At 36.2% G+C, this 25,813-nt stretch overlaps 1 protein-coding gene across 1 annotated transcript; it reads right to left on the reverse strand.

Annotated features, from left to right (window-relative positions):
- Positions 1–369: 369 nt before the first annotated feature.
- On the reverse strand, positions 370–23,837 carry LOC125240818 (carbohydrate sulfotransferase 4-like). The gene is made up of 4 exons (XM_048148943.1): positions 22,758–23,837; positions 20,463–20,642; positions 9,897–10,113; positions 370–7,268 (listed from the first exon to the last, which is right to left on the reverse strand). The coding sequence occupies exons 1-4, from the start codon at positions 23,480–23,482 to the stop codon at positions 7,158–7,160; spliced, it is 1,233 nt and encodes a 410-aa protein (XP_048004900.1). The 5' UTR covers positions 23,483–23,837; the 3' UTR covers positions 370–7,157.
- Between the last annotated feature and the right edge of the window lie 1,976 nt (positions 23,838–25,813).

Below are 25,813 nucleotides of genomic sequence, written 5' to 3' on the forward strand. Positions count from 1 at the left end.
AGTAAGGGTTTAGTCTCATTCCAATTTAGTGATGTGCAAGTGGCGAAAACTTTCCAAAAAAATCTCAAATTTCTTTAAAAATTTATGAAATCTTCACGAAAAATAAAGAGAATTTAAATTTATGAAATGGAAACTTTCCATCCACACAATTGTCCATACAAAGTATGGAAAGTTTTCGAAGTTTTTCTATGTGAACATTTCAGAATTTTGGAAACTTTCCGTCTTCACATCAGTACCTACTCCAATTCACCGCAAATTGTATGTCACCAACCAACTCTTCATCGTCATTGTTAACATGGTCAAATTACCTGTCAGGTTGTATGTGTTTCTTAAAATGTGTAATAACGGGCACGTTCAATAAAACAAAAATTGGAACGGCTCATCCATTTTTATTGTAACTTAAAAACTTAAGGCAAAAAGATAATGAATACAATGTTTGCAATGAGTATGCCGCCGTGCTATAACTACCTACCTACTGAGTATAACTTTTAACATTTTAATCACTCTTAACTCTTATGCTAATAAGGCTACCCTTAAATTCTACCGCTTCCAATCAAATGGGCTGAACTTTTCGTGTAATTTATATTTTATTGCTTACAATGTCATCTAAAGATAATCTTAAATTAATAAGCAATTTTGAACAATATTCTTTCACATTTAAATGTCGAGTAGGTAAGTATTTAACTAACATAAGTAAATTAATTTAGCCTATTAAAATCTTAAAACATAACAAAATATAACATTACTTATTAAACATAGGAGCATTATAATAATATGTAACGCAATAGCCAATATTAAGCGTACACCAGCTTACTGAATAAATTCCTTAATAGGCGCAAGCGAAAGATTATCGTGATCGACTCACTCACTTCGTGTATAATCAGTACCTTATGATATGCTAATGATATGATAAAAAATCTACACTGGTTCCAGCCAGCTCTCAGAACGGCGTCACTAAATAATTATGACTGTATAATAGTTTCTAACATGCAATTCAATAAAAAAATCTTAACTATATCACTACCAGTATTTCGTTAAGGCATAACATAATAATTTATTATATTGTCAGATCTATTAGGAAGCATGTTCTCTTAATTAGTAATTGATGGCTTTTTATTGACTTTGTTGTATTACTTCGTAAACACATACACATTAAGGAGCTTCTAAACGGGCCATATTTTCACTGCAATATGTGGCCGGCAACTATTGGCGTCCCTCTTACTCACATGTGAGAGAAAGACACCAATAGTTGTCGGCTGTTAGGTTTAAGATATCGGGTAGATGAGATTTCCCCGCCTGCCGGCTGCACCCGGCAACCGTCATGGTCAGTCGAAATATACCGATACGTGAAACGGACGTGTCTTCTCGACACCCCTTTTCTCTTAAAAATAACACCGGGAACATATTGCAGCGAAAACATGGCCCGTTTAAAAGCTCCTTTACTTAAAGAGCAATGATTGTAAGCGAAATATTGTCTCGTTTGCGACACTAACAGCAAATAATGGCAGTATTATTAGCTTTTAGACTCATCTAAAGTATCGCGAAATTATAATTTAGTCCCGATATATATTTCCTACTAAAGTTTTCAAGATTTTATGGTTTAACATTAAATTGATATTAAGATATTTTATTTGGGACAGTAATTATATTGGTTTAGATTTCTTTTTTAAAGTGCTTAAAACGGCAATTTTTTTTTTCATTGCCCCTTAAAGGATCACATTTATAATTATAATATCTGTAATATTTTCAAATTGTTTGCATTGCAGAGATTCTAGGTAGCAATGAACACAGCTGAAAATACTGATTACATATTAAATAAATACGTTCAAAACTCGCCCTGTATGCGTTTTTCTTCTACTTGAGCACTCTGAGCTGTTAAGATATTTACGTAGACCTTCATATCTGTGCCCTACGCCAGAAAAAAATATGTAAAATAATGTAGACTGAGCAAGTTAGCATCGATTTCGATAGCAGCGCCTGTGCAAACGTTAAGTAACCGTCGTTAAAATAACATTTTGTACGATCGAGGCTGTCAAAATTGCTGCCACCTCAGCTTGGTAAGAGTATGTATCTAATTATTTTGTTAATAATTGCCAATGAATGCATAAAGGTTTTGGCGTCAATGACGGTTGTGGGACCGAGAGATTCAGTCTTCCCTCGACTGCAGGTAGGTAATTTAATTTTTAAAAGGGTATTTATTTCATGTGGGGAGCGAGGTTGCAATAATTGACCGAAGACCCGTGCGTAGGTCACAAGCGTATATATTATGCTCTGTGAGCATAGCAACAACGAGTAGGTAATGTAATTATTAGCATACCAAGTCCATTAAATTAAGCCTAATCAACAACGAATGTTAGTTCATTCTTCGTTATCTTGTATATTTATTGTATTTGTAGCACTTGGATAGGTATTGTCGTAAGCAAGATCGCTTTGCGTCATCGCCTTTAGTGTCTACACTTATTTCACGTGAGAAGTACATAGAAATATTTTTAATATCTCCTAATAACATTAAAAGTAAACACCTCAATTTTTCAACTTGGATAGAGGCCTTCGGCTCCAGGCCGATTACATCAAACAAATTTGAAATTTACTTAATCGAACTAAAATCAAGGTTCTTTCTACTCAAAAATTACGTATGCCACTTGAAGGGATAAATACATCTTATATGTAATAATATATTTATTATGCATAGAATGCGGTTGCATAGCTTTAAGTGTTATGAAGGCTCATTAAATAAGTGTCATGTTAAGTCAGGGAAAATAATTGTAAACAGTTTTTTTCCTTAATTACAGACTGCAATAATACTTGTATACGAGTTACAGATATCTTAATGTATATGTATGTTTTATGTACCTATGTCCGGATTAAGAACACGTTGTATTCCAATACCATTTTAGAATCTAGATTTAGAGACATATTGTATTGCACAAAATATATGCATAACAACAGATTGAACCATGACAAACAATCGAGTTAATTCACCCATTTATAGCCAAGACCGATTGAATTTGTAACAGACCGAGCTGTGTCTGAAATAGATCTTGCATATTTGATTGCTTAATAGCAGTAATAGCTAAATTTTGAACCGATTTCTGCATTATAAAAATAAATAAATTGATTTAACAACAGTTTTTTTTTCTATCGGTCCAGAGTATTCGTTTTGTTCAACATAGGCCTTTACCTATAGAGTGAAGCGTTCAATGTCAATAGCCAGTAGGGTGGTCCACGTTTGTATGGGACAAAAATAAAAAACAGTGCGTAGAGTCCCTCCACGCGGAAGAAGTGAAACTTCGTAACATAATTGTGATAACTGGGGGCAACCCGGGGATAGAAGAAAAAATAATAAAAATAAAAATGCTAAAAGATTTGCCGGGGATCGAACCTAGAAATAAGGCTAGCGTGACGGCAAAAATGTACTGTAGCCTCTGGACAACCGTGCTTTACACAAATGGGTGCAAATTTAAGTGTTATGTGCAGCCAATGTCCAAGTAGAGTGAAAGTAGATTGAATGAGTGAGTTGTCGTTGCGCAACGTAACACTGACTGAGTGTTACGCGCTGTCAGTTGGAAGTCGCATTAACAAGTAAGAAGTTTCACTTCAATTATTAACCATTACTCCACAAGGCTACTTGTCCTCCTACTACTTGTACTCCACAAGGCTGTTAGTCCTGCCTGTCCTCACACAATTAGATTCAATTTTTATACGCTTTTAAGAAAAAATAACCATGTGAAGCCCTAACATTAAAAAAAAATTAGGTCCACCCTAATAGCCAGTAGGCATCTCCGAAACGCATGCTTAATCTTATTTTTAATCAGTATCTTAATTGTTCGATAAAGAGTATATTTTATAATTTAATTTACGATATAAAATTAACTTAAGCTGGCCTTTCCTCTCATATGTGTCAAATGGAGTGAATAGATGGCAGGGCTGCCAAATTCTTTACAAAATACTACAGATTTTGTATCAACCGACCAACCGATTGAAATTGAAATTAAAAGTAGGTAAATATTTAGTTGGACAATCAGCACGTTTAGTGTTTTCTTTTTATATTCTACAATATAGGCCGATAAATCACTTCTACTAAATGAACATAAGGCCTTTTAATTAACGGGACTTGAAAATACCTATGCTATTTTATTTTTATGCTATTTACCTAATATTATTACGTAAAGACGAGTCTTTGCAGAATATTCGTAGCTAATAGGTATTTTAAATGCATACTTCAGTACCTATTCGATCGTTATACTAATGTAATGTTGCGCGTGCATTTATGGTAAAGATTATTAATTTATTATTTACCACTAATCTATTACAGTGAAACCTGGTTAAGTGGGACCTGGATAAGTGAGAAACCTCTTTAGTTGGGACAAAAGGTGCGGTCCCGACACTTTTGCCCTGCTTTACCTCTATTAGTGAGACAAAACGGACCTCTATAACTGAGATAAGCTTTTTCGACTGCATAGTCACATTTACCTCTGTTAGTGAGACAGAGTCCATTTTACCTCTGTTACCAGACTATACATATTTGAAAAATTACATTCATTTAAAATTGTTTCTTTAGAATTTTATAGGAGTTTACCTCTGTATTTGACACAGTCAATCTATGACCTCTGTAACTTGGACTTTATTGAAAATCAGTATCCATGTTTTTAATAAGTAATTCTTCATTCATCCTTCATCCATCCATGTTGTCGGTTATTTGTGTTTAGGCGAGTTGAAGGGTTTTCACATTTATTTTAAGTATGTAATTAAAACTATCGAACTTAAAACTAAAATCTCAAAAAATTACATAAAAAATATTTTTTTAAAAATCACAATAATCATAATATAAAAGTCGAACGCGCAATGACGTCCGAGCTTTCGATATTTTTTTAGACAAGGTTTATTTTGTACTTTTATACCTTTTTAGAGAGACCAACTAGCTACCAGCAGCAGCTCGTCCATACAAGCCAATTCCCACCGGCTTGCCTAAAATTGATTACTAATAAAGTACCTAATGTTAAGGTAGGTTTCTTTTTGCTCGGTGTTGCCTAGCAGAAATTTTCACCAGCCGCCACCACTGCTAGGTACATAATAATAACAATATTATGTTACCTCTATAACTGACAAAACCTCTATTCTAACCTCTGTTAGTGATACCCTCTGTAAATGAGACAGACATTTTATTATACCTGTCTAACTGAGACCCTTTATAAGTGGAATACCTCCTTAAGTGACAAATTCTGTCGCCCCTTGAAGTCTCACTTATCCAGATTTCACTGTACTTGCCTTTATTTTCAATATAAATGTAGGTAATTTGTAAATTTACGTTATGATAAAGACGAACCAAAACTGACTATTTTCCTACCTCGAATACTAAAGACTCGCGAAAAGTAATACATTCAAATTTAGCATCAACGTTTCAATCGTTTACCTATAGGTAGAGCTACCTTACAAACAAGTGCACTTAATGAATCTCACTACGTTTATAGTTCCGTTTGTTGCGTTCTCGACGCGCGCGCCACCTTGCGGGCGCTGGCGTCCCGGTATACGATATGACACCATCAGATCTTAAATTTCACTTACAGTCCAAGTTACTACTTAATTATTACTTAATCACATGTACAAACCAAGCGACTTAAATTCAAAAGCAACCCGCTTGCGGTTTACAAATAACACTCATCCAAATCGTGAATGTTAAGTCTATGTACTGTGCAAGCTACTATTCAAAACGTGTATTTTTGAGTCAGTGTGCATACCTCGTTACATGACGAGAGCCCGGTATCGTCTATCCGAAACTTCGGGGTTTGATATCGACGATCGTATTTATCTCATGGACGGAGATTATTCAGCTTTCTATATCATTTGATCCGACGCGGACATGCGTGCCGCTCAATGTAGTAATTAATTGTTATCACCAAGTGTTTAGTAAAGCACTTAGCGAGTTGGTGTTTCGAGTAGCGTAACCGAATATTCTCTAGTTTGAAAAGCCACAATATAAATGTAAATGTATCACACCAGGCGAGCGCAAAACGCGCCCGCCCGTCCCCTGTCTAACGTTACTGGCCGATCGAAGCCACTTGTTCGCACTACGACGTTCTCTAAACTATATTACTCATACAGTGTCTAAACTGGAAGCATTAACAATTCCTCAATTCCGTGAGTGCTAATGCCTAAGCTTATTCGTAATTAAAATGCATTAAGTAGAAGAGACAAAAATTGCTCGTACACATGTACTTGTATACATTGCTCTTACCTATATTACAGTATTGATTAATCAAGCAATTTTGACCTCTCGTAATTTAAATGGTCCATCTTTTACATTTGGATATAACAACGACACACCGCGGTGTTGTACACAACCTGAGCTCACTAATTACATCTAACATTACTTCACGACTTTACTGGAGTCGATTATAAAGCGCAAACATTCTACTGAGCTAGTTCATTTGTTAGTATAATATTTGGAAGAGTAAGGACAAACGCTGGAAATGCATTCAGTCTTCAGAAAATATAAGTATGAATGGCTGAGGGCCCGTTCCATACGTAAGTTTCATTGAACCAACCGAAAACGTTCAACATGTATATCGTTTAACCCTGATTCAATAATATACAACTAAATAAAATGAGAACTAACTTATTGTAAACTCTGCCCGACCACTACTTTTTCCAACAAAAACAAGTTACTGGTATGTATATACTCGGCCACAAACTAAAGTGTCCTCTAATAAATATTACTCTACATGGTTTAATAATACTGGTGTAGTAATGAGAACTAGTATTTTTGTAACTTCATTTTATAGCGGCCGTATTTGCAATAGCAACAATGTGGAATGTTCCAAAATTTCGTGGAATCAAATTACGTTCACTAAGAGATTATTTCAAATAAACTAAAATTTACAATTAATAACTAAAACATGTAGGTAAATAACATTTTAACTAAAATATTTTTAGCACGTACACTATGTGCGTTTAGAAAACTAATAGTTGCTTTAGAGATATATAGGGAAGACACCTGACTGAGATTTGCTCGAACATGCCGCGCTTGACTAGGCCAGCGGCGGCGCTGCACCATTCATTACCAGCTAAATAAATAAAATAATATATTACCAATTTGTATATCAACAACGTGAAATATGTAACTATTATTCGTTCGTTTTCTCATGGATTACGTAATATCATTGTGTGATCGAGTATCTTTGTAAGGGGTAAAACTCTTTACTAGCCATGTGAGTCGCATTGTGCGCCATGCGGTATCCCCACAGCTCCATCGCCTCCTTGCATGCCATCTGAAATTAAATACACATGTTATATTGATGTCATCATACTCAAATTACAACGGCATTCCGTCACAGTGTGGAAATATGATAACTGTATTTAAATTAGCATATATTTATTTTGTTTAAGCAAGTGTTATTTGACGAACAAATACCTACTTATACGGTCGGTAATGCAAATAATATTTTTATGTATTATTTGTGTATGACTGATATTCTTGTATTTAGTCATTTGATTATTATCAACAAAGAGCAACATTAAGGGCTCCCACATCGAGCGTTAGCTTTTTCCATACAGTTGGCCCGGCGCTACGCTCGCGAGACGCTAGAGATGCGGGGGGGGTAATTGGGTGGGTTATATACCAACATGATGTCATCTAACAACTAAAAGAAAAAATATATACAATAGGGTTGCCCTTACGGTCAATCCGCATTGGGCTAACGTAGGGACTATAGCCCCAGCCCTGCCACGCGTGGTAGGAGGTCTGAGCCCAACAATGGGCCATATGTATTATGTAGGCTCAATTATTATTATGAGAGTATCAAACCTTTGGGTACGGAACTCTAAAAAGTACTGGCAGTAAATGCGGTAATCCGTAGCCTTGGTTCGAATACAATCGTTCTACGTTTACATAATCACAGGTGCCTATCATGGTCGACGGTATAATGCTCACATGATCAACTCTAAGAATTCCTAAGCAGATGGTTATGAGCGAAGTCTCATAAAATTAGATAGTTTATTATTTAGAGGTTAAGAAGCTGACGATATTATTTACAGTAGGTAGCGTCTAACTAACCTAGGGTAAATTGCCAGTAACTAGCCAGCGTCCAAGCTGACAAAGTGTCAATCGGTGTGAGATGACATTTGAATCGAAATGACAGACTGACAATAAAATACTCACTAACGAAGATCCGTAAAAATGTAACATGTGTTAGATTATGTTTAAAGTAAGCGAAATATTGTTTTCAGTAAAGATGGTGTTTTTTTTACGCACTAGTGCGAGAAGTGGTTCATTATATGCCAGGTCGAAACTTCGGAGTGCCATTTGTACTGAAAAACGTCGTACGATACACGTGCGAAAAGGAAATTCGTAACTCGTGTCGATTTAAAACAGTCCCTTCGGTCGTGTTTTAATTTATCGCCACTCGTTTCGAACTTCCTTTTTTACGCACTTGTATCGTAATGTACTATTTCAGTACAGATGTTGTTTTTTTTATATTTTATATTATATGCCAGGTCGAAACTTCGCAGGCTCATCTGTACCTACTGAAAAACGTCGTACGATACACGTGCGAAAAGGAAATTCGTAACTCGTGTCGAACTTCCTTTTTTACGCACTTGTATCGTAATGTACTATTTTAAGTTGTTGATTTTTTTAAATATTATTACAGGATTTTATTTAAAATTTCATTAGGTTGCGCGAGTTTACGTTTCGTGGACGCTGTCATGTGTCAAAAAGAGGTTCTTACAGCTCTGGTACAATAACAAGCATTAAATAACAAGATACAATTTAACATACAAAAGTTAACATCAAAAAATATTAACAGACTAGGTACTCTATGGAAATTAATTTCAATAAATTATATTGTAGCTAAAATACGTCGTTCTTTTTCAGAGAAAACATATCAAATTGTCACAGAAGAAAAAGATAATATAAATCTCAATGTCATTAAATATGCACTTTACAAAACATACATTATTTGATGTGCTTTGTTATCTGAACACATAATACAATTATTTTAATTGCTATTCGTCGATAGGTAGGATAGATTCGTTATGTTAATCCACATATACACAGCACTTCGTCAGAGGAACCGAGAGGCCTTGGCTTCAATGCCGTGGCTACATAATAAATGAGTGTCCAATTACATACGTCAACTCCACCAGCTTTGCTTCCTAGTGCACAGAAGGCCTGCAAGTGATTTGTGTGGGATTACCCCTGTTAGAACTCACAAAGGATAATTACTTGGATTGAATCTGCATTATGAAAATGCCAATTTACGATACCCTAGTGTACCACCAAAGTCACCCCATCAATAGTTTATTAGATTAGTGTTGAGTAGACGACATGTTACGTGATGTGGACCGAGCTAAGAAACGCGCTGTGTAAAACAAAACTGCATGTTAGCCTATTTAGGCACATCGCTGAGCTATAACACGATGCTAAGGCACTAATTTAGGGTATTTAAACAATCGCATCATGCAATTTAGATTCAGTAAATGACAACAAATGATGGTTCAAATTAATATTCACTGACTAGCCCTGTAGTCGAGGTGTGTAAACTTTTTTATAATCAACGAAACCGTGTATAAAAAATATTAATTACGAACAAGAAAAATGTACTACGTTACATCATAAAACATAACATCAAAAATAATCTTAAAATAAACTTTCGCCCAGGCCCATCTCTCGAAGCTACAAGTTACAAGCGGAAGTCTCCAACTTGTCATATTAGACATTGACAACTACTTGTAAATTGTAACTTGTAGCTTCGAGAAAAGGGCCACAGAACGCTCTTTTACCGGAAAGAAATGTCGCAAGACAATTCGAAGGTAGGCATTTGACTCCGGCCGTTGGGAGTGCAGGAACTAGTCCATTACGGAGGTCAGGCTGAGTCCTAGGAAAACAGTTGAATTACCTGGATCTCCTCAACATAGTCGTAGTCGAGAACAGTCTTCCACCGGAACGGCACGTCACGGGACACCCTGAACGTGGAGCTGACGCCGGCCACCTCGATATTGGTGTGTGAGTGGAGGAACTCTTCGACGGCGGGCGTCAGGCTGAGCCCTAGGAACTTGAACAGCCGGAGCGTGGTGGTGTTGGGTTCCAGGGCCAACTCTTCGTAGCGGAGTACCCTGCAAATTAATGAATTATGTTTAGATTTTTTAAATGCCCGTTTATGTGTCCTACTGCTCCCGTTCTGTGCTATTTCTGACCAATTAATCGTGAAGGTGTTCAAGGTCGTCCCGCCATCTCCGTCTGGGCCTACCACGTCCGCGCTTAACTCGAGCCAACCATCAGGTGGACGTTTAGAATAACATCGTAATTTAGATAAATGTAATATTCCACGATACTAGTGCGGAAAAAAGCAAATTCGAGACAAACCGGAGTGACGAAATCAATACTAGTTGCTAATTGACTACGCTTAGACTGACTATTGCTTGGACAGGATACGTAATCAATACGTCAGAGGGTCTTTCAGAGCCAGTAGCAGACAAACTGCGGGAAAGTAGACTTCGCTGGTATGGTCACATAATGCGCAGAGATGACAGCTACTCCGTGAAAACTGTACTCAACATCAGTACACAGTCAAGTGGAAGAGGCAGACGACCAACGACGTGGTGGTCAACTGTGGAGAAGGATCTAAAAGCCCAGAAACTTAAATCAACGACAACCCAGGGTAGAATATCCTGGCGCCGATGCACAAGGAGGCCCGACCCCAGATAAACTGGGATTATGGGCAAGAAGAAGAATAGAGACATGTAGATTTGTATAATCGATTCTTTGATATTATTACTATGTCGTACTAACACGAGCTAAGCAAGTTAGTTCCCAAAGTTTAATCGATTGTTGCCTATGACGGCTTTGTCATTATAAAAAGCTTTCAATTCTATCATTAGTCATGACTTTGTCAAACAAAACACGAGTTAAAATGTTCACAAATTTTAACGATGTGGCGCCGATGCACAAGGAGGCCCGACCCCAGATAAACTGGGATTATGGGCAAGAAGAAGAATAGAGACATGTAGATTTGTATAATCGATTCTTTGATATTATTACTATGTCGTACTAACACGAGCTAAGCAAGTTAGTTCCCAAAGTTTAATCGATTGTTGCCTATGACGGCTTTGTCATTATAAAAAGCTTTCAATTCTATCATTAGTCATGACTTTGTCAAACAAAACACGAGTTAAAATGTTCACAAATTTTAACGATGCAATATCTATTCGTATGCAGTAGGTACCTATAACGGTACTGTTATCATTTAAATCGGCCTTGACTGAAGTCGCAGCGAGCCACATACAGATGTTATGAAACATTTTAGCGCAAGTACCGTTTGCCGAAATTTCTTCTATACGAATGTACGGTCGAGGAAATTGATTCTTTAGCAATTTGCGGTTCAATTAGATTTGGTTGACACATACTAATGCTAAGAGCTGTCAAACGTAAAGTGAACCGCTAACTGCTAAAGAATTAATTTCTTCGACCGTACTAGCCCCGATGCATATGTTTTCGTCTAGTCAGACCATTTTTTGAGGTTCTCCTTTTTGTACAAAAATAATGTCTTAGTTCAAAAATCATTAATGTTTAATATTAATACTAATCTAGTTTATTTTTTATGGCAGTGTTTATCACTGATACTGAAAGGAAAAAAAAATACGATTTTTATTTTATTTTTTATCGATGGGTATTGTAATACATGACTGATGTAAGGCCGCCCAAGGAAAGTAACTAAGTTTTGCTAATAAACTAAAAACATATCTTAAAGCCTATGCATGCAGAACTGCTATAGGAGAGGAGAAGTTAAGACAACATTTTTTAAAGTTCTTTTTTTTAACAATATAAGTCACATGCAACATTATTTTACAATCAAAATAAACTATATTAGAGTACTTTTACAATTCTCACTACTGGGTCGTGATATACCTACATGTGTAAACGTTATTAGAATAAACAAAATATTTCTGTATTACTAGACGAACTCCTCTGCATCGGGCCTAGTATAGATGATTTTCTTTTTCATTGCAAAAGAAAACCGGAAATTCTTTAAGAGTATAAAGAAAGATAGTCTGGCATTGAATCAAAGTAAAAAAAAAATATGAAGACAGTTGCGGATGTAATCATTTGGTTTGTATGGAACAAAGCATGTTGCTGATTTACATTCAAATCACATGACAATGCATTGTGCTTGTCTTATTTGGCTACATATACCTAAAAATATTTCGAAGTAGCTTTTCTTTTGTCTTTACTTATCTATAACATCTATCTATTTATTTTACAGAGTCACAGAAAAAAAAAGCATACATAATGATACAGCAGATCGATAAACATTTATATTATAGTGTTTGAAGCTACTACATTTATGTCAGTCAGCACCGCCGGTGAAATTACAGGGTTGATGGAATACGTCCTTGCTTTTGTGTTAGACAAAAGAATTAAATAAACCCGACAACACGTGGTTTATACCTTTTCAGGGTATTGCTCATGTGTTTATTACATAGGCAATACTGAGTTAAAGACACATAACAAACCCGCATTTAGGTACTGACGGCGGGATTTATACTTAAGAGTTATTTTATCGAATCGATAACAAGTTCAAAAGTAGGTACATGATTTTGATTAACTAAAAATATCTGGGCAACCGAGCTTCGCTCGGTTCTGTTTTGTATCCTTGACATGTGTCGCCATCTAGTTCAAAAATGAATAGTACCTACATCGAGCGAAAGAATTCTCAGCCTTAACAACACAACTACTCCACACGAGATGGCGCGCATTTCGCCACAAAAACTCAAATAGTGTATTTTCTATTCGTTTTAGCCTTGACCTGTGTCGCCATCTAGTGTTTGCAATAAATAGTACTTACATCGACCGAAAGAATTCTGTCTTAACAGTACAACTACTGCACACGAGATGGCGCGCGAAGAAAAACGCATGAAAACTCGAAAATTCGCGTTTTCCGGGACCTAAGGATAAGTTAGACCGATTTTTCACCCCCAAAAACCCCCACATAACAAATTTCTGCGAAATCGTTAGAGCGGTTTCCGAGATCGTCAGTGTAAATAAATATATATATAAATAAATAAATAAATAAATAAATAAATATACAAGAATTGCTCGTTTAAAAGTATAAGATGTATTTAGGATGCCACATAATTCGTTCATAAATATTATATATTTTTACTATTAGATAGGGATTATAGCTGGGGGAAGGGAGATATTTTGAGGGTAAAAAAAGATATTCAAATAACTTTAGTGCGTAGATTAGGAAAAATAGATTACATACGAGTAATGTTGGGCGGTTAATATTACTCTGTTGACCATTGCAACGAAAAAACGGCAGGATTTTTTTTAATATATAGGTATAGAAACTTGTCCGCTCAAAATTGAACAACGAACAGCCTATATGGATCTACCTAGCTCATTAATCTGGAAGGGGGTAATTCCATGGCAGAGAGCGAAAAAAATGAATTTTTTGAGGTCAGAATTTTTAAAATCTGGTTATGGGGTAATGTTCTTTGGCTCTAGACCTTACTTGAACTGATTTTTAGGGTTCCGTACCTCAAAGAGGAAAAACGGAACCCTTATAGGATCACTCGCGTGTCTGTCTGTCCCTCTGTCACAGCCGATTTCTCCGAAACTACTGGACCGATTTACTTGAAATTTGGCACACGTATGTAAACCTGTGGCCCAAAGACGGACATGTAATTTAATTAAATGAAATTTAATCACAGGGGTCACTTTTGGGGGGTAAAATTGAAAATTAAAAATCAAAATTATTAAAACTATATTGTGTTACATATCAAATGAAAGAGCATTTTATCAGCATCTGAAATATATTTTTTTTATATTTTTTGTTTTGGTAATTTAGAAGTAATTTAAGAAAATAAGCAAAAAATTACCATTCCCCCCCCCTTATCTCCGAAACTACTTAGCGTAAAATTTTCAAAAAAATACACGAGATAGCCCTCTCCCTGTAGATTACAGGAAAACCTATTAGAAATCTACAGTCAAGCGTAAGTCGGACTTAAGAGAAAAAAACTCAGATTACGAATTTCACTTACTGCCGCTGCAAGTAGGTACTAAACGTCTTAAAATTGTGTAAGTGCGTTGGACAGGTATAAAGAAATTAATTTCTGTCTTTTTCTTTTTAGAACTTGTTAAAATTTTTTTTCATTTGTACAAAATGACTTAAGTTCCTACTAAAAAGGAGGCGCTTAAGACCGTTTATAAATTGACTGAGCAAAATTTTATTCAAATCGGTCCAAAAAAAGGTGTCTGTTGACGAAAACATAGAATTTGTGCCACCGAAAGCCCAAATCTGAAGTCCATTTTGCTCTATCTCTTATCGTTTCCGAGATATATACGTAAAGTCTTGAAAGTGCGAAACGTTAACTTTGCCATCATAGTCGTTCAGGCGCTCATGAGTTCTTTGTATGGAAAAGTCGAAAACCGACTCGCACTTGACCAATGTTCATAGAACGTTGTGGTTTTTTTTATTAGCAAAAATGACTTAAGCGCCTTCAGAAGTGCAGGTGCTTGAGACCGTTTGTAAGTTAAAGTTAGCTGTGATGGCTCAACGAAGAAAGAAGATTTCAATATCCTACTTATACATATTTCATTAATTTAACTATACAGTTTTTATTACTCAAGCCAAGCGTTACGTTAGCTATTGCTATTGAAAGGAAAACTTGTGTATAAAGCTTGAAACAAATTATGGGACGCGTCTGACGGACGCGGCTGACGACCGCGACTGATAAGCCGATGGCTTGCGTGGGCGACGGTCGCGCGACGGCGATGCGACGCATACGAAATCAAACCTTATCGATATGGAAGTAGACGATGCGATGAGACGTGACGGCGACGGTCGCGCGACCGTCGCCCACGCAAGACACGGCGTAAGTGTGCACAGTCTTAAAACATTCAGCGCCTCAGATTGCGGTAGGACACCACCACCGATTCATCCGAACGCTCAAGGCCACGTCCACGGTTTATGTCCAATAGTTTGCACAATTCAGTGTCATATTTAGAGATGGGCCGAATATTCGGTAAATATTCGGTATTCGGCATGTTCGGCAAGTTTTTCAATGTTCGTATTCGGCCGAATAGTTCGGTTACATTGCCGAATATTTACCGAATAAACAAAGTAAATAAATAACGTAAGTTGTTTCGTAATTCATGGGATAATGACATCCCATTTCAAGATTCTAAGGACCAAAGGGGGTTATAAATGCGTTAAATATAAGTACCTACACTAAATTATGTAAAAAAGTAAAAATAACATAGCTTACAAAACAAAAATCTAAATTTTCTTATGCACTAAATTATAGGAACATTAAGAGCCTTAGTTAGTATCCAATGTACCCATTACCAATCATTGAAAAGTTTTTAACTCTATGCCACGATTTCAAATATGGTGGAACCGAATATTCGGCCGAATATATTTTGATTTATTTTTGAATTTATTTTGATTTATGTTTGAAGCGATCGGACACTTTTGAGTGTCGAATTTGTAGGTGACTGACAGTGTATCTAGCCTCGTGGCGCCGAATGTACTTTCTAAAGTACATAATGGTTTCAATGGAATTTTAACTCTCATGTAAACAAATAAAATATAATTTCTTTTGTTTCTAAAATTTTTAGAATAACTGAAATTGAATTCAATCTCAAGTACAATAAGAATCAAAATTCCCTAGCAAAAATTTTGTATGGTGGGCGCCACGAGGCTAGGGAAGTTTAAATCGATGTTATCGCATCGATCTACTGAGGGGGGCGGTGCCTACAGCAGTTGTAGTTGTATGCATACCTAGCTCACGCACACAGACGCGTCCACTGGCGCCGCGCCGGTGTCTGCGTGCGCTCTCTGCAATGTCTCTGCAAATTCTATGCACAGCGCAGAATATGCAGAAACCACATGGTGGTCTGTGGCAGAAACTCAATTCTACATTTTTAGGGTTTTTAAAATAAGTACGTTTTGCCATATATCAATAATTACCTATCTATATTAAATTCATTAATCCGTATACCTACATTACATTTTTACAATTAAGTGTATGAATTATACTTTTTATCGTACGGTCAGCTACATAAATATCTATACACCTGTATTCATTCAATTTTGAACCTTCTTCTTCAGTAATAAGTTTCGATATGTAAAGAAATTGAAGGACGATACACAGGCGGGCGGAGACACCGCGCGCCGCTGCGGGCGGGGCGGGAGGGAGGAGGGGTGTCGATGGACGATGTCACGCGGGATTCGCCGCGCGAACTCATCATTCGCGCGGTCGGCTCTCGCTGCCTGCACACGTTCGCTGCTCTCGTACGATTTGATATTATACAGGGTGCCCGGTAATTAATGGACAACCTTTTAACCACCAAGAGGGCACCTTATACTGGTCCAGAAAATCTATGGGATATGGGTTAAATTGTGGTGTAGGCGAGAGGCTGGCAACGCCCAGCTGTCACTGCAATGCCATAGTTTCGTTTTCTTTTAACCCCTTATTTGCCAAGAGTGGCACCTTATATTGGTCCAGAAAATCGACTTTAAGGTTTAGTAAAAGTCGCCTGGTTTTCGAGATTTTCACAATTTTTAAAATTTTAATACCTACTACCTAAAATTTTAAAAAGTGTGAAAATCTCGAAAACCAGGCGACTTTTACTAAACCTTAATGTCGATTTTCCGTAAGGTGCCCTCTTGGTGGTTAAAAGGTTGTCTATTAAATACCGGGCAGGTGCACCCAGTATATTTGTCAAGCAATTTCTGTATATAATAATGTATTTATTAAATAATATTTATTTAGTAATTTCCCGCTAGAAACTTGCGTTACACTATTCTGTATACTTTTTCAGCTACCATAACCAAATTTGGATTAGATTAAAAAACCTGTAAAACTTAGAACCTTTCAGATTGTTTTACTCACCCTTTCTGATGTTTACCATACTTACTTACCCCGTTATTCATAAACGTACACTAAAGTTATCAAGCCGATAAATTTCGTTTGTCCCTTTCCGACGTATCGGTGTGATAGAAAGGGACAAACGAACTTTATCGGCTGGATACTTTAGTGTACGTTTATGAATAAGGGTGTTAAAATTTATAGCTACGAAATTTTACATAAAACACCTACTTTAAAATAAAATAAAAAATGTTGAATTTGGTTAACATTATAAAAGACCTCACGCAAGCTGTGCTAATTAGTTCGCGAATTCGTCGAGAGGTGGCGCTAAACACAATTATGCTCATTAGAGAACCTATACTTCTAGCCTAGCCCAGTCTTTAGAATTATGTGAGTAACGTAAAAGTTTTGTAGGTACGGAACCCTCGGTGGGCGAGTCCGACTCGCACTTGGCCGGTTTTTTTTTAATAAACTGAGTTTAACTAAGTATGCCATTTTTTTTTAAGTTTAAAATGCGTGCTTTTTACGATACGTGCGTAAACTGAACTAATTAAGACTCACATTATATTCAAGGGATTATTCTAATTATAAAAAGTAGCTGACATTTTTAGAAAAATACTAAAATAACATAATATTCAAAAAAATCCAAAAAATTATTAAAAACTGAATATCTTTTTTGGGGGAAATAATATAACCTTCCCTCATATCCCTAAAAATCAAGGAATCCTGTATTTTTTTACTTCTGTAACATTTACTTCATATTTCGATCACTTACTATAAAAAAATACGTTTCATTCGGACGTAACAAAAGTTACTGATTTCTTGAAACGCAAGTTACCAATGTTTTGCATGGTTATTTTCATAATTGAAAAATATTAAGATTCCTTTTTGCTACATAGACATACCTGTACTCTTGACTGACACGATTTAAGTTACAAGAAAATTCTTAAAACAATAATGGAAATAAAAAATCGTATTTAAATGATGCTTTAAAAACCCATGTCCAATTTCTGTAACGAAAGTTACCACCTCATTTTAGTGTACTGAGGCCAGAAAATGGTTATGTTTCAAATAATTTCCACTTTAGTTTAATGAGATTTAACTGTATTAAATGGTGCACCAGCAAAAAAAGATATTTAAGTATGAATCAAGCCACAAATAACCTTTGTTTGACAACTTTGCGTTCTAAATGTAACGCAAGTTATCATGGAATTACCCAAGGATGTGCAAGGTCATTGCAAACATTAGAACAATTATGCCGTTCATGAATCTACTGTAAAAAAGAATAAGTAGCAATGCTGATGCTGGTTCAGTTTGGCTCGCTACGTTTTTCCATCATTTGCATATACTGATTCAGGACCGTACCAAAGCACTTACAAAATTACTCAGGTGAATTTTAGGCGTTCTTGGGCGTATTTCTGATAAAGTAACTCTGTAAACCTATTATTCAAGTTGACCAAGGTACTTAGCAGAATAGCACAATGCTCACGAAACGAAACGCTCGTAGATATCTATCTCTATCGCTCTAGCGTATTGGCACGACAGAGCCAGACTATCTTTCGCGGCGTTTCCTTTTCGTTTCGCGTCGCAGAAATGCCATTCGGCTACGGTACCTGAGTTGTTTTTTTTTAAATAGTAACAATGGATCTTTATAATGAGCATCATTGTCATCTTGCAGCTTTTAATAGATACTACCATACTATACTAACTACATATGCGATTGGCAAAGCACATGACGCGGGTAATATCGGATGCAGCAAAGAGGATCGAGTATTATAGAGAGTTACTGTCAAAGTAAAATGTGTAATCACAGTGCATAGACCGCCATCTCTTGACACAAGCTTAAAACTTTTGAACATCAGTTTTGACAATTTGGCCCATATTCTTAGCTTGATATGTTTTAAAATGTCAAATATTAATATTAACGCCATCTAGCTGAGCGTAGGTACCCCAAAAGTGTAATGCCATCTAGGCCACCGTACCTTTTTCTGTATGGTACTGAGGTACGTTATTTTCTTAGACTTTATCTGTCTATACGGAGTTATATATGTCTTTGGATGCAGCCAACCGTCTTTCATTGTAAAGCTTTACATAAAAGTAGTACGAAGAAGAACTCTTAATTACAGTTCACATTTGGTGCAAAACGCCGAAGTTCAGCTTTACACACAGACCAACCCCTATAGACATCTATTACAAGACGACTCGCGGTGGCCAGCCTTCCTAGTATTTGCACTGATATAAGCGCGGGCGCTCGCCGTGCCCGATCAGTATCGACCAAGTAACAGACCCGAAAGCAGCGCGTGTTTTTCGCACAAAAAAATTGGAAAAGGGTATTTTGATGCCTTAAAGATGTCCACCTGTAGTGTGAAATGGTGTGGAAAGGTAACAAGAAGCTCAAATTTAAAAAAACAGACGGCATTACATTCCACAAATAAGTCATATTTATAATTTATTCAGAGCCGGCATAGGTCAACTTACATTGGCCACTTACGCGTCAGTAGAGGGACAGTCACTTCTGTCCCTTTTCATATGGTGCCAGCGCGCTTAAAATCCTCGCACCCCAAACACTGGTGACTCGTATCGCGAACCAAATATACAAGACTGCCACTCTATAGGATGGCTTTACATCACAATATGGTGCCAAAAATTCAATTAACAATGATGATGAATAAATACCTCAAAGGACTTCAGTGATTTGAATCCAGATTAATCCACTTTCGCTCGAAATTAATAAAGCCTTTATGGAAAATGAATGCAAGCTCTAAACGGTAAAAGGTAATTATTTCAACCTTGAATTTGTAAACGCTTGTCAGCCACATTAGCGATGTTAATATTATAATTAGGATGCACAGCAACAGCATATGTCCACCACACAAACTACCTGGAGTTCTTGCCATAGAGACTAATGAAGTGGAGAGCACATATGACAGTGACAAAGTTGTCCTCTTGTTTTGTTTTATTTCAGTAGGCCTCCTAATAGGCTAGTTTCCTATATACTAAAATAAAATATTTTATGCAGTGCACGAAATAAAGCAACAACATAATTAGAAGAAATATATGGACAGTAGTTATGTTTAAACATAATTTTTATTTTAATAAGTCAAAGAGAAATATAATAAAGTAAATGAATTGACCGTGACATCACTCTTCAGTATTTCATAGTACCTAATTCCATATTACCAAATCATTTTGACAGTTCTTAAAAAGAAGCTGATTTGACTAGTAGGAAACTAGCCTATTTCTAGTCATTTAAAATAAAAACATATGTTACACAGCCTATGTACCCAATTGCATTCTTTATTCCACTTTCTTTTACCTTAGCAGAAGCCCAGCATTCTTGTAGCTTCAGTATAACAGTTTATGAGATGTTGAGGAGATTCCAAACCAAGGACAGTCTCAGAACTCTACACTTATTTTGGTACCTACTCATTTATGAACTAATTATTTTAATTTACTAGCCAACTATGACATATCATTGACCTTTGTGTCTGACAGGAAAGAAAAAAAGATACAGACTATTATGATGGTTATCTTGTAATGGAAAATTCTGTGGTTGTGACATGTAGTCTAATATTATAGGTATCACTTACATGAGCCTATTCGGGTACTGCTGCTGCAGTCTTCCGGCAGCAACATAGTCGCTTATCATGTCAGCACAGAGCAATTCCGGCTGCCAGCAGTCCGGAGCGGGTTGGCAGAATCCACGGTGTTGCCGGGACTGCATTACTCCACGGGGATCACGGATCAACAGCACCACCTTTACGTTAAGCCTGGAACAAGAGGAAATATATTGATATAGTAGATTCCGCTTTGAGATTTAAAAAAATCAAATGCTATGAAATATAATTATACATACATACAACATACATACATACATACAATCACGCCTGTATCCCTGTATCGCCTGTAAATATAATTATGAAAACTGAAAATAAATTACTGTGGCAACAGAAAGAGTTATAAAGTTAGGATTATTACTGTTATATACACTCTTGAATAGATTATCGTGCAATTTTTGTAGAATAAGAAAAAGAAATAAAGTCATTTTTGAAGAAGGCATATTTCATTTTAATCTAGGTTTTATGCTTCACAAATTATAGTTGCTATTGTCTATAGCTGTCACTCTTACCAACTGTACAGTTAATGAAATATTTCAACATATATGTTGTATACAGTATGTAAACCAACGAAAACCATTTACTGAAGCCTGTTAATATTTAAGTTACACAGAGCAACTTTTACTATGGGACCAACACCCAAAACGCGAAATAAAAATTTACTCTCCCATAGGAAATACTTACTATAAAATAAAACTACCTATGAAACTGTCAGAAGATATGACCTTAGACCGCATAGTCCAGTGGACTAAAGACTGGCTCATATCGTAAATCCTGACAAATGCACAGTTCTTCACATTGGGAAAACCAACGAAACTGGTTACAACATTGATTCTGTTCCCCTGCAAGCTGTTACCATCAAAGAGACCTGCATATCGCATGACCTGAAATGCACGCAATCACCAATATGGAAAGCAAATTCTATGCTGTATATGGAAAGGCATTCCATGTGATCACTTTATCTTTTGTTGGGATTTACAAGACATAATGGAGTCCTTTGCTTGAATAACTTTTCAGGTATGGTCCCCCTACTTCAAAAAGGATATTACACTATTAGAAAAAGTCCAGAGAAGAGCTACTAAAATGGTCGCTTCACTGAAAGATAAGCCATACAATGAACGGCTTCAGGAATTAGGTCTTACATCATTGGAGGATAGAAGAAAGCGTGGTGATCTCATTGAGACTTACAAAATCTTGTCTGGACACTACAATGTGAATAATATGAAAGACCTATATATACTAAGCCAGAACTCAAAACTAAGAGGGCATTCTAAAAAGCTTATCAAACCTCCATGTGCTAGCAACCCTAAGAAACACTTCCTGCAGAATCGCATAGTCAATATGGAATTACCAGAAACTGTTATTAGCGCGCCGTCAGTGAACTGTTTAAAAATAGACTGGACAATTATATTAGAACTTTGAAAGTGCAAAATAAACACAAGTGCAGTGATATTTAGCATCAGCTGAAAGCTGCTAGGTATCAAATAAATAATAAAAATAATAATAATAATAATATTTTCGTGATTTCGGGGTTGATCCCATAGTAAAAGTTTCTCAGTATCACCTGGACATTTACGGGTTACAGTAAATGGTTTTTGTTAGTTTACATACTGTATATTACAAATGCAAAAAGTAGTGGCACAACATGTGGGGTATTGTTTTATCTTTTGTTTCATATAATGCAGAATGGAGCCTGAATTAACATAACTCACCTGTCCAGTTACTTTAACAATGGAATTGTCTTCTTAAACATTGTCTCATGAGCTTATTCATTTTAAGATTGAGGAAATTACATCACAACATATTTTATTTTATTACTAAGTAATAACAATTTATTATGATAATAATAAAATATGTCAAGTCTTGGGATAAAGAATATTAATGGAAGGCTACACAAGAAAATTATTTAATTGTGTTGTGTACATTATGGCAAGTATTTGAAAATTAATAAAACTAAAATTGGAAGGGCAGTGAGGAGGCTTTTAACCAGCAGGGATCAGTGCAAGCACTGAGCAATTAAGCTATAATAATTTAAAGTGTTAATTGATTATTGAAGTTGGAAATATTGAAATTAATTTATAAATGTATATTAATTTGTAATGAAATATGTATATAATGTAAATAGTTAGATTTAAGATTAAAATTTGCATGCCGCCCTTGGCTAAATATGTAATACCGACTGCTGATTTATATTCTGTCCAACTTAATGTACCATATTTAAGCAAATAAATTATATTCTATTCTATTCTAAGAAATACTGAAACTTACTCATGGTCCTCCAGAATGTCCCGCACCAATCGTAGCCGCAGTCTCACAATCTTCATACTTTGGAAAGGGAACAACCTACAAAACCTAGAAGTGAAGTTAGCGTCGAAACACAGTTCTTTCTTATATTTACAGTGGTCCCATAATCTCGTGTTGTGGCTGAACTGGTGTAAGTGACCCTTCCCATATTTAAAATAGTCTTCCATGTCCTTAAAGTCACAGTTGAGCATGCCCTTGATAGTGCTTAATGCTTTGTCTGCCTGAGGGGGGCCTCTGATCTGAATTATCTCGTAGCTCAAAAATGGCTCATAGTGGTAGAAATTTCCAGCCAATGCATTCAAAATATCACCCAAAAACGTAGTGCCAGATCTCCATGTAGATATAATGAGGCTCCTCAAAGGCTTACCTCCCGATTCCAAGAGTAGGTCCTCCAATTTTTTTACCCCTGAATGTGTGAAATTGTAATCTGATAACTCGTATTTAATTTTTCCTCTGGTCTTCTCCAGTAGCTTGTCAAGGTTCGGTGACCCATCGTAAGGGTTTGTCGGAATGAGCTGCGGATACAGTTCATCTCCATCCTCGATCCTCAGGAAGTTCCTAATATTCCTGCGACTCTCTGGGTATGGACGGTTATATGTGTTATCTGTATATCGACTTCCAGCAAGAATTAACAATACACTGAGGCCGAATGCGAAACATATCGAGTAAAAGTTAACTCTCCGCAGCATTACGATGTAAACACGTGTAAAGAGAACGCTGACTAACTGTAAGGGCAGGTATATGTTTAGAACACGAGCACTACCAAGACGCACTCACTATCATTGTTTTGAAGCCTTTGGGTGCATTATAATCATAATTCTTGGCTGCTTGTTACAGCGGAAACACCGCAATGCACCCCCAGCGCCATTTTGAATAAAGTGACGTAGCGTAGATTAAACGTTCAAATGTCAACTTTTTTTTTAATTAATCTGAGCGATGCACACAGACACTCGCCGATGAGCCAAAATGTTATTGAAAAGGGCAAAAACTAATAATCTCACAAACTTACATGAACAAATGTATAAATAATTATGTCACTGAATAATTTACAACTACATTCAACTCACTACTTCTAACTTCGTAAAATATACCTTTATAAACATTTATAACGTCTACACCTCTTTGAATCAACTACGTGAATGTCTTGTGTTGGTCTTGTGCAATAGCCGCGAACTGCTGAGTTTTTATTCGATTATTAAACCTAGGCATTACGTTAGTGTACCTATTACACCGTGTCATGGTAGTGCAGTGTAATAAGAGCGTTATCACCTAAATTGTCAACAGAACGAAAACAGAACCGAACTAAAACTACTTGTAGGTACTTATTACTAATGATGCAAATAATTAAATGACACGTTTTTAAACATGAAATTAGTCTTCTTACTAATTATTAATTAATACATGTTTAAACATAAAAAATAATGGGCCGGGTTCAAGTCCAGGTCTGGGTAAGGTGGCGTTAGGGTAATTACGAATGACTAAAATGCTCGGGTAATTTCGAAAGGGGAACCTTGATATGATGGAAATAATGATGCCCATATACTCTCCAAGAGTTCAATGGTCAATTAAATAACTTATTTATTTTCCCCTCACCAGCTCGGAAACACGTGTTTTGTCGCATTTTATCCACTAGTGGGTAAAGTAATTTGACCTTGAATAAAGTCAAATTAACTGCTTTAAAATTGATAAAAGTAGGTGAATCTTATAAAGATGATTTACCATCTGTGGAACTACTGGAAGCAGTGATAAACGCATTTTCCCCTCACTAGAAACACGTGTTTTGGGTAAAAACGCATTTTATCCACTAGTGGGTAAAGTAATTTGACCTTGAATAATGTCAAATTAACTGCTTTAAAATTGATAAAAGTATGTGAATCTAGTAATAAAGATGTTTTACCACCCGGGGAACTAGTGGAAGCAGTGATAAATGCATTTTTTTGCGTTGTAGTTTCCTCGCTACAGTGAGGGGAAAAGTTTTGTGTTACACTCGGGTGCAAATGTATTTTACTTCTCGTGTGTTAAAAACTCGCAAGTTCAGGATTCTATTCTCGAACCACTCGCTTCGCTCGTGGTTCAACTATAGAATCCTTTCACTTGCTCGTTTTTCAATTCCACACTCGGCGTTAAAATACAACTTTGCCCCCTTGTATAACAAATAACTATTTTTGCGTTGTAGTTTCCTCGCTACAGTGAGGGGAAAAGTTTCGTGTTACACTCGGGTGCAAATGTATTTTACTTCTCATGTGTTAAAAAACTCACAAGTTCAGGATTCTATTCTCGAACCACTCGCTTCGCTCGTGGTTCAACTATAGAATCCTTTCACTTGCTCGTTTTTTAATTCCACACTCGGCGTTAAAATACAACTTTGCCCCCTTGTATAACAAATAACTATTATTTATATTTTTGTTCTTGTATCGTATATCTACAATAGTTTCTACTAACTGTGACCTAGTAAAATGTGTAGGTATAGTGTTAAGTGTTTAATGTATATTTAGTATAGCATATAAATATGTTGCCACGCCCTAATAGGGTCCATGAGCACGTATACCTACTTTGTAACATCTTATAACACCATGGATGCAATAAATAAATATGAATATCGTAAACTAGAACTTTCCTTTGCTAATCCGCGAATAGATAACGTGCAAGTCAATCAGTGCTAACCTGTTATAATTACTTGCGTATTTTTTCATGCAATAATTTTACCTCCACCGCAAAAAAAAAAAAAAAAAAAAAAAAAATAAATAGGAAAGTTCTAGTTTACGATTAACATGGATTTCCGCAAAGTAACGCCTGATTCCATCGATTAAATATGAATATGATGATTTTTATGCGACTTTTGAAATTAGACGACTTTCGTAGGTAATTACCTATATATTGCACCTTACCTATGATTCCAGGCCCGCGTCCAGTTATGGTTCCAGTTTTGGGTGGGTGGGTTTCATCACAAAAAATATTGCCGTACCTACACATACCTAATTCCAAAACTTAAGTCTATTTTAAAGACGTTTAAAGGTACC

The sequence above is a fragment of the Leguminivora glycinivorella genome, chromosome Z, assembly GCF_023078275.1.
Source record: "Leguminivora glycinivorella isolate SPB_JAAS2020 chromosome Z, LegGlyc_1.1, whole genome shotgun sequence".
Lineage (NCBI taxonomy): Eukaryota > Metazoa > Arthropoda > Insecta > Lepidoptera > Tortricidae > Leguminivora > Leguminivora glycinivorella.

Coding starts and splice junctions, on each gene's coding strand:
- LOC125240818 (XM_048148943.1), bottom strand. CDS start 23,482: ATGCTGCGGAGAGTTAACTTTTACTCGATATGTTTCGCATTCGGCCTC. Junction 20,643..22,757: donor GACATTCTGGAGGACCATGA/GTAAGTTTCAGT, acceptor CTCTTGTTCCAG/GCTTAACGTAAAGGTGGTGC. Junction 10,114..20,462: donor CAGTACCCGAATAGGCTCAT/GTAAGTGATACC, acceptor ATTAATTTGCAG/GGTACTCCGCTACGAAGAGT.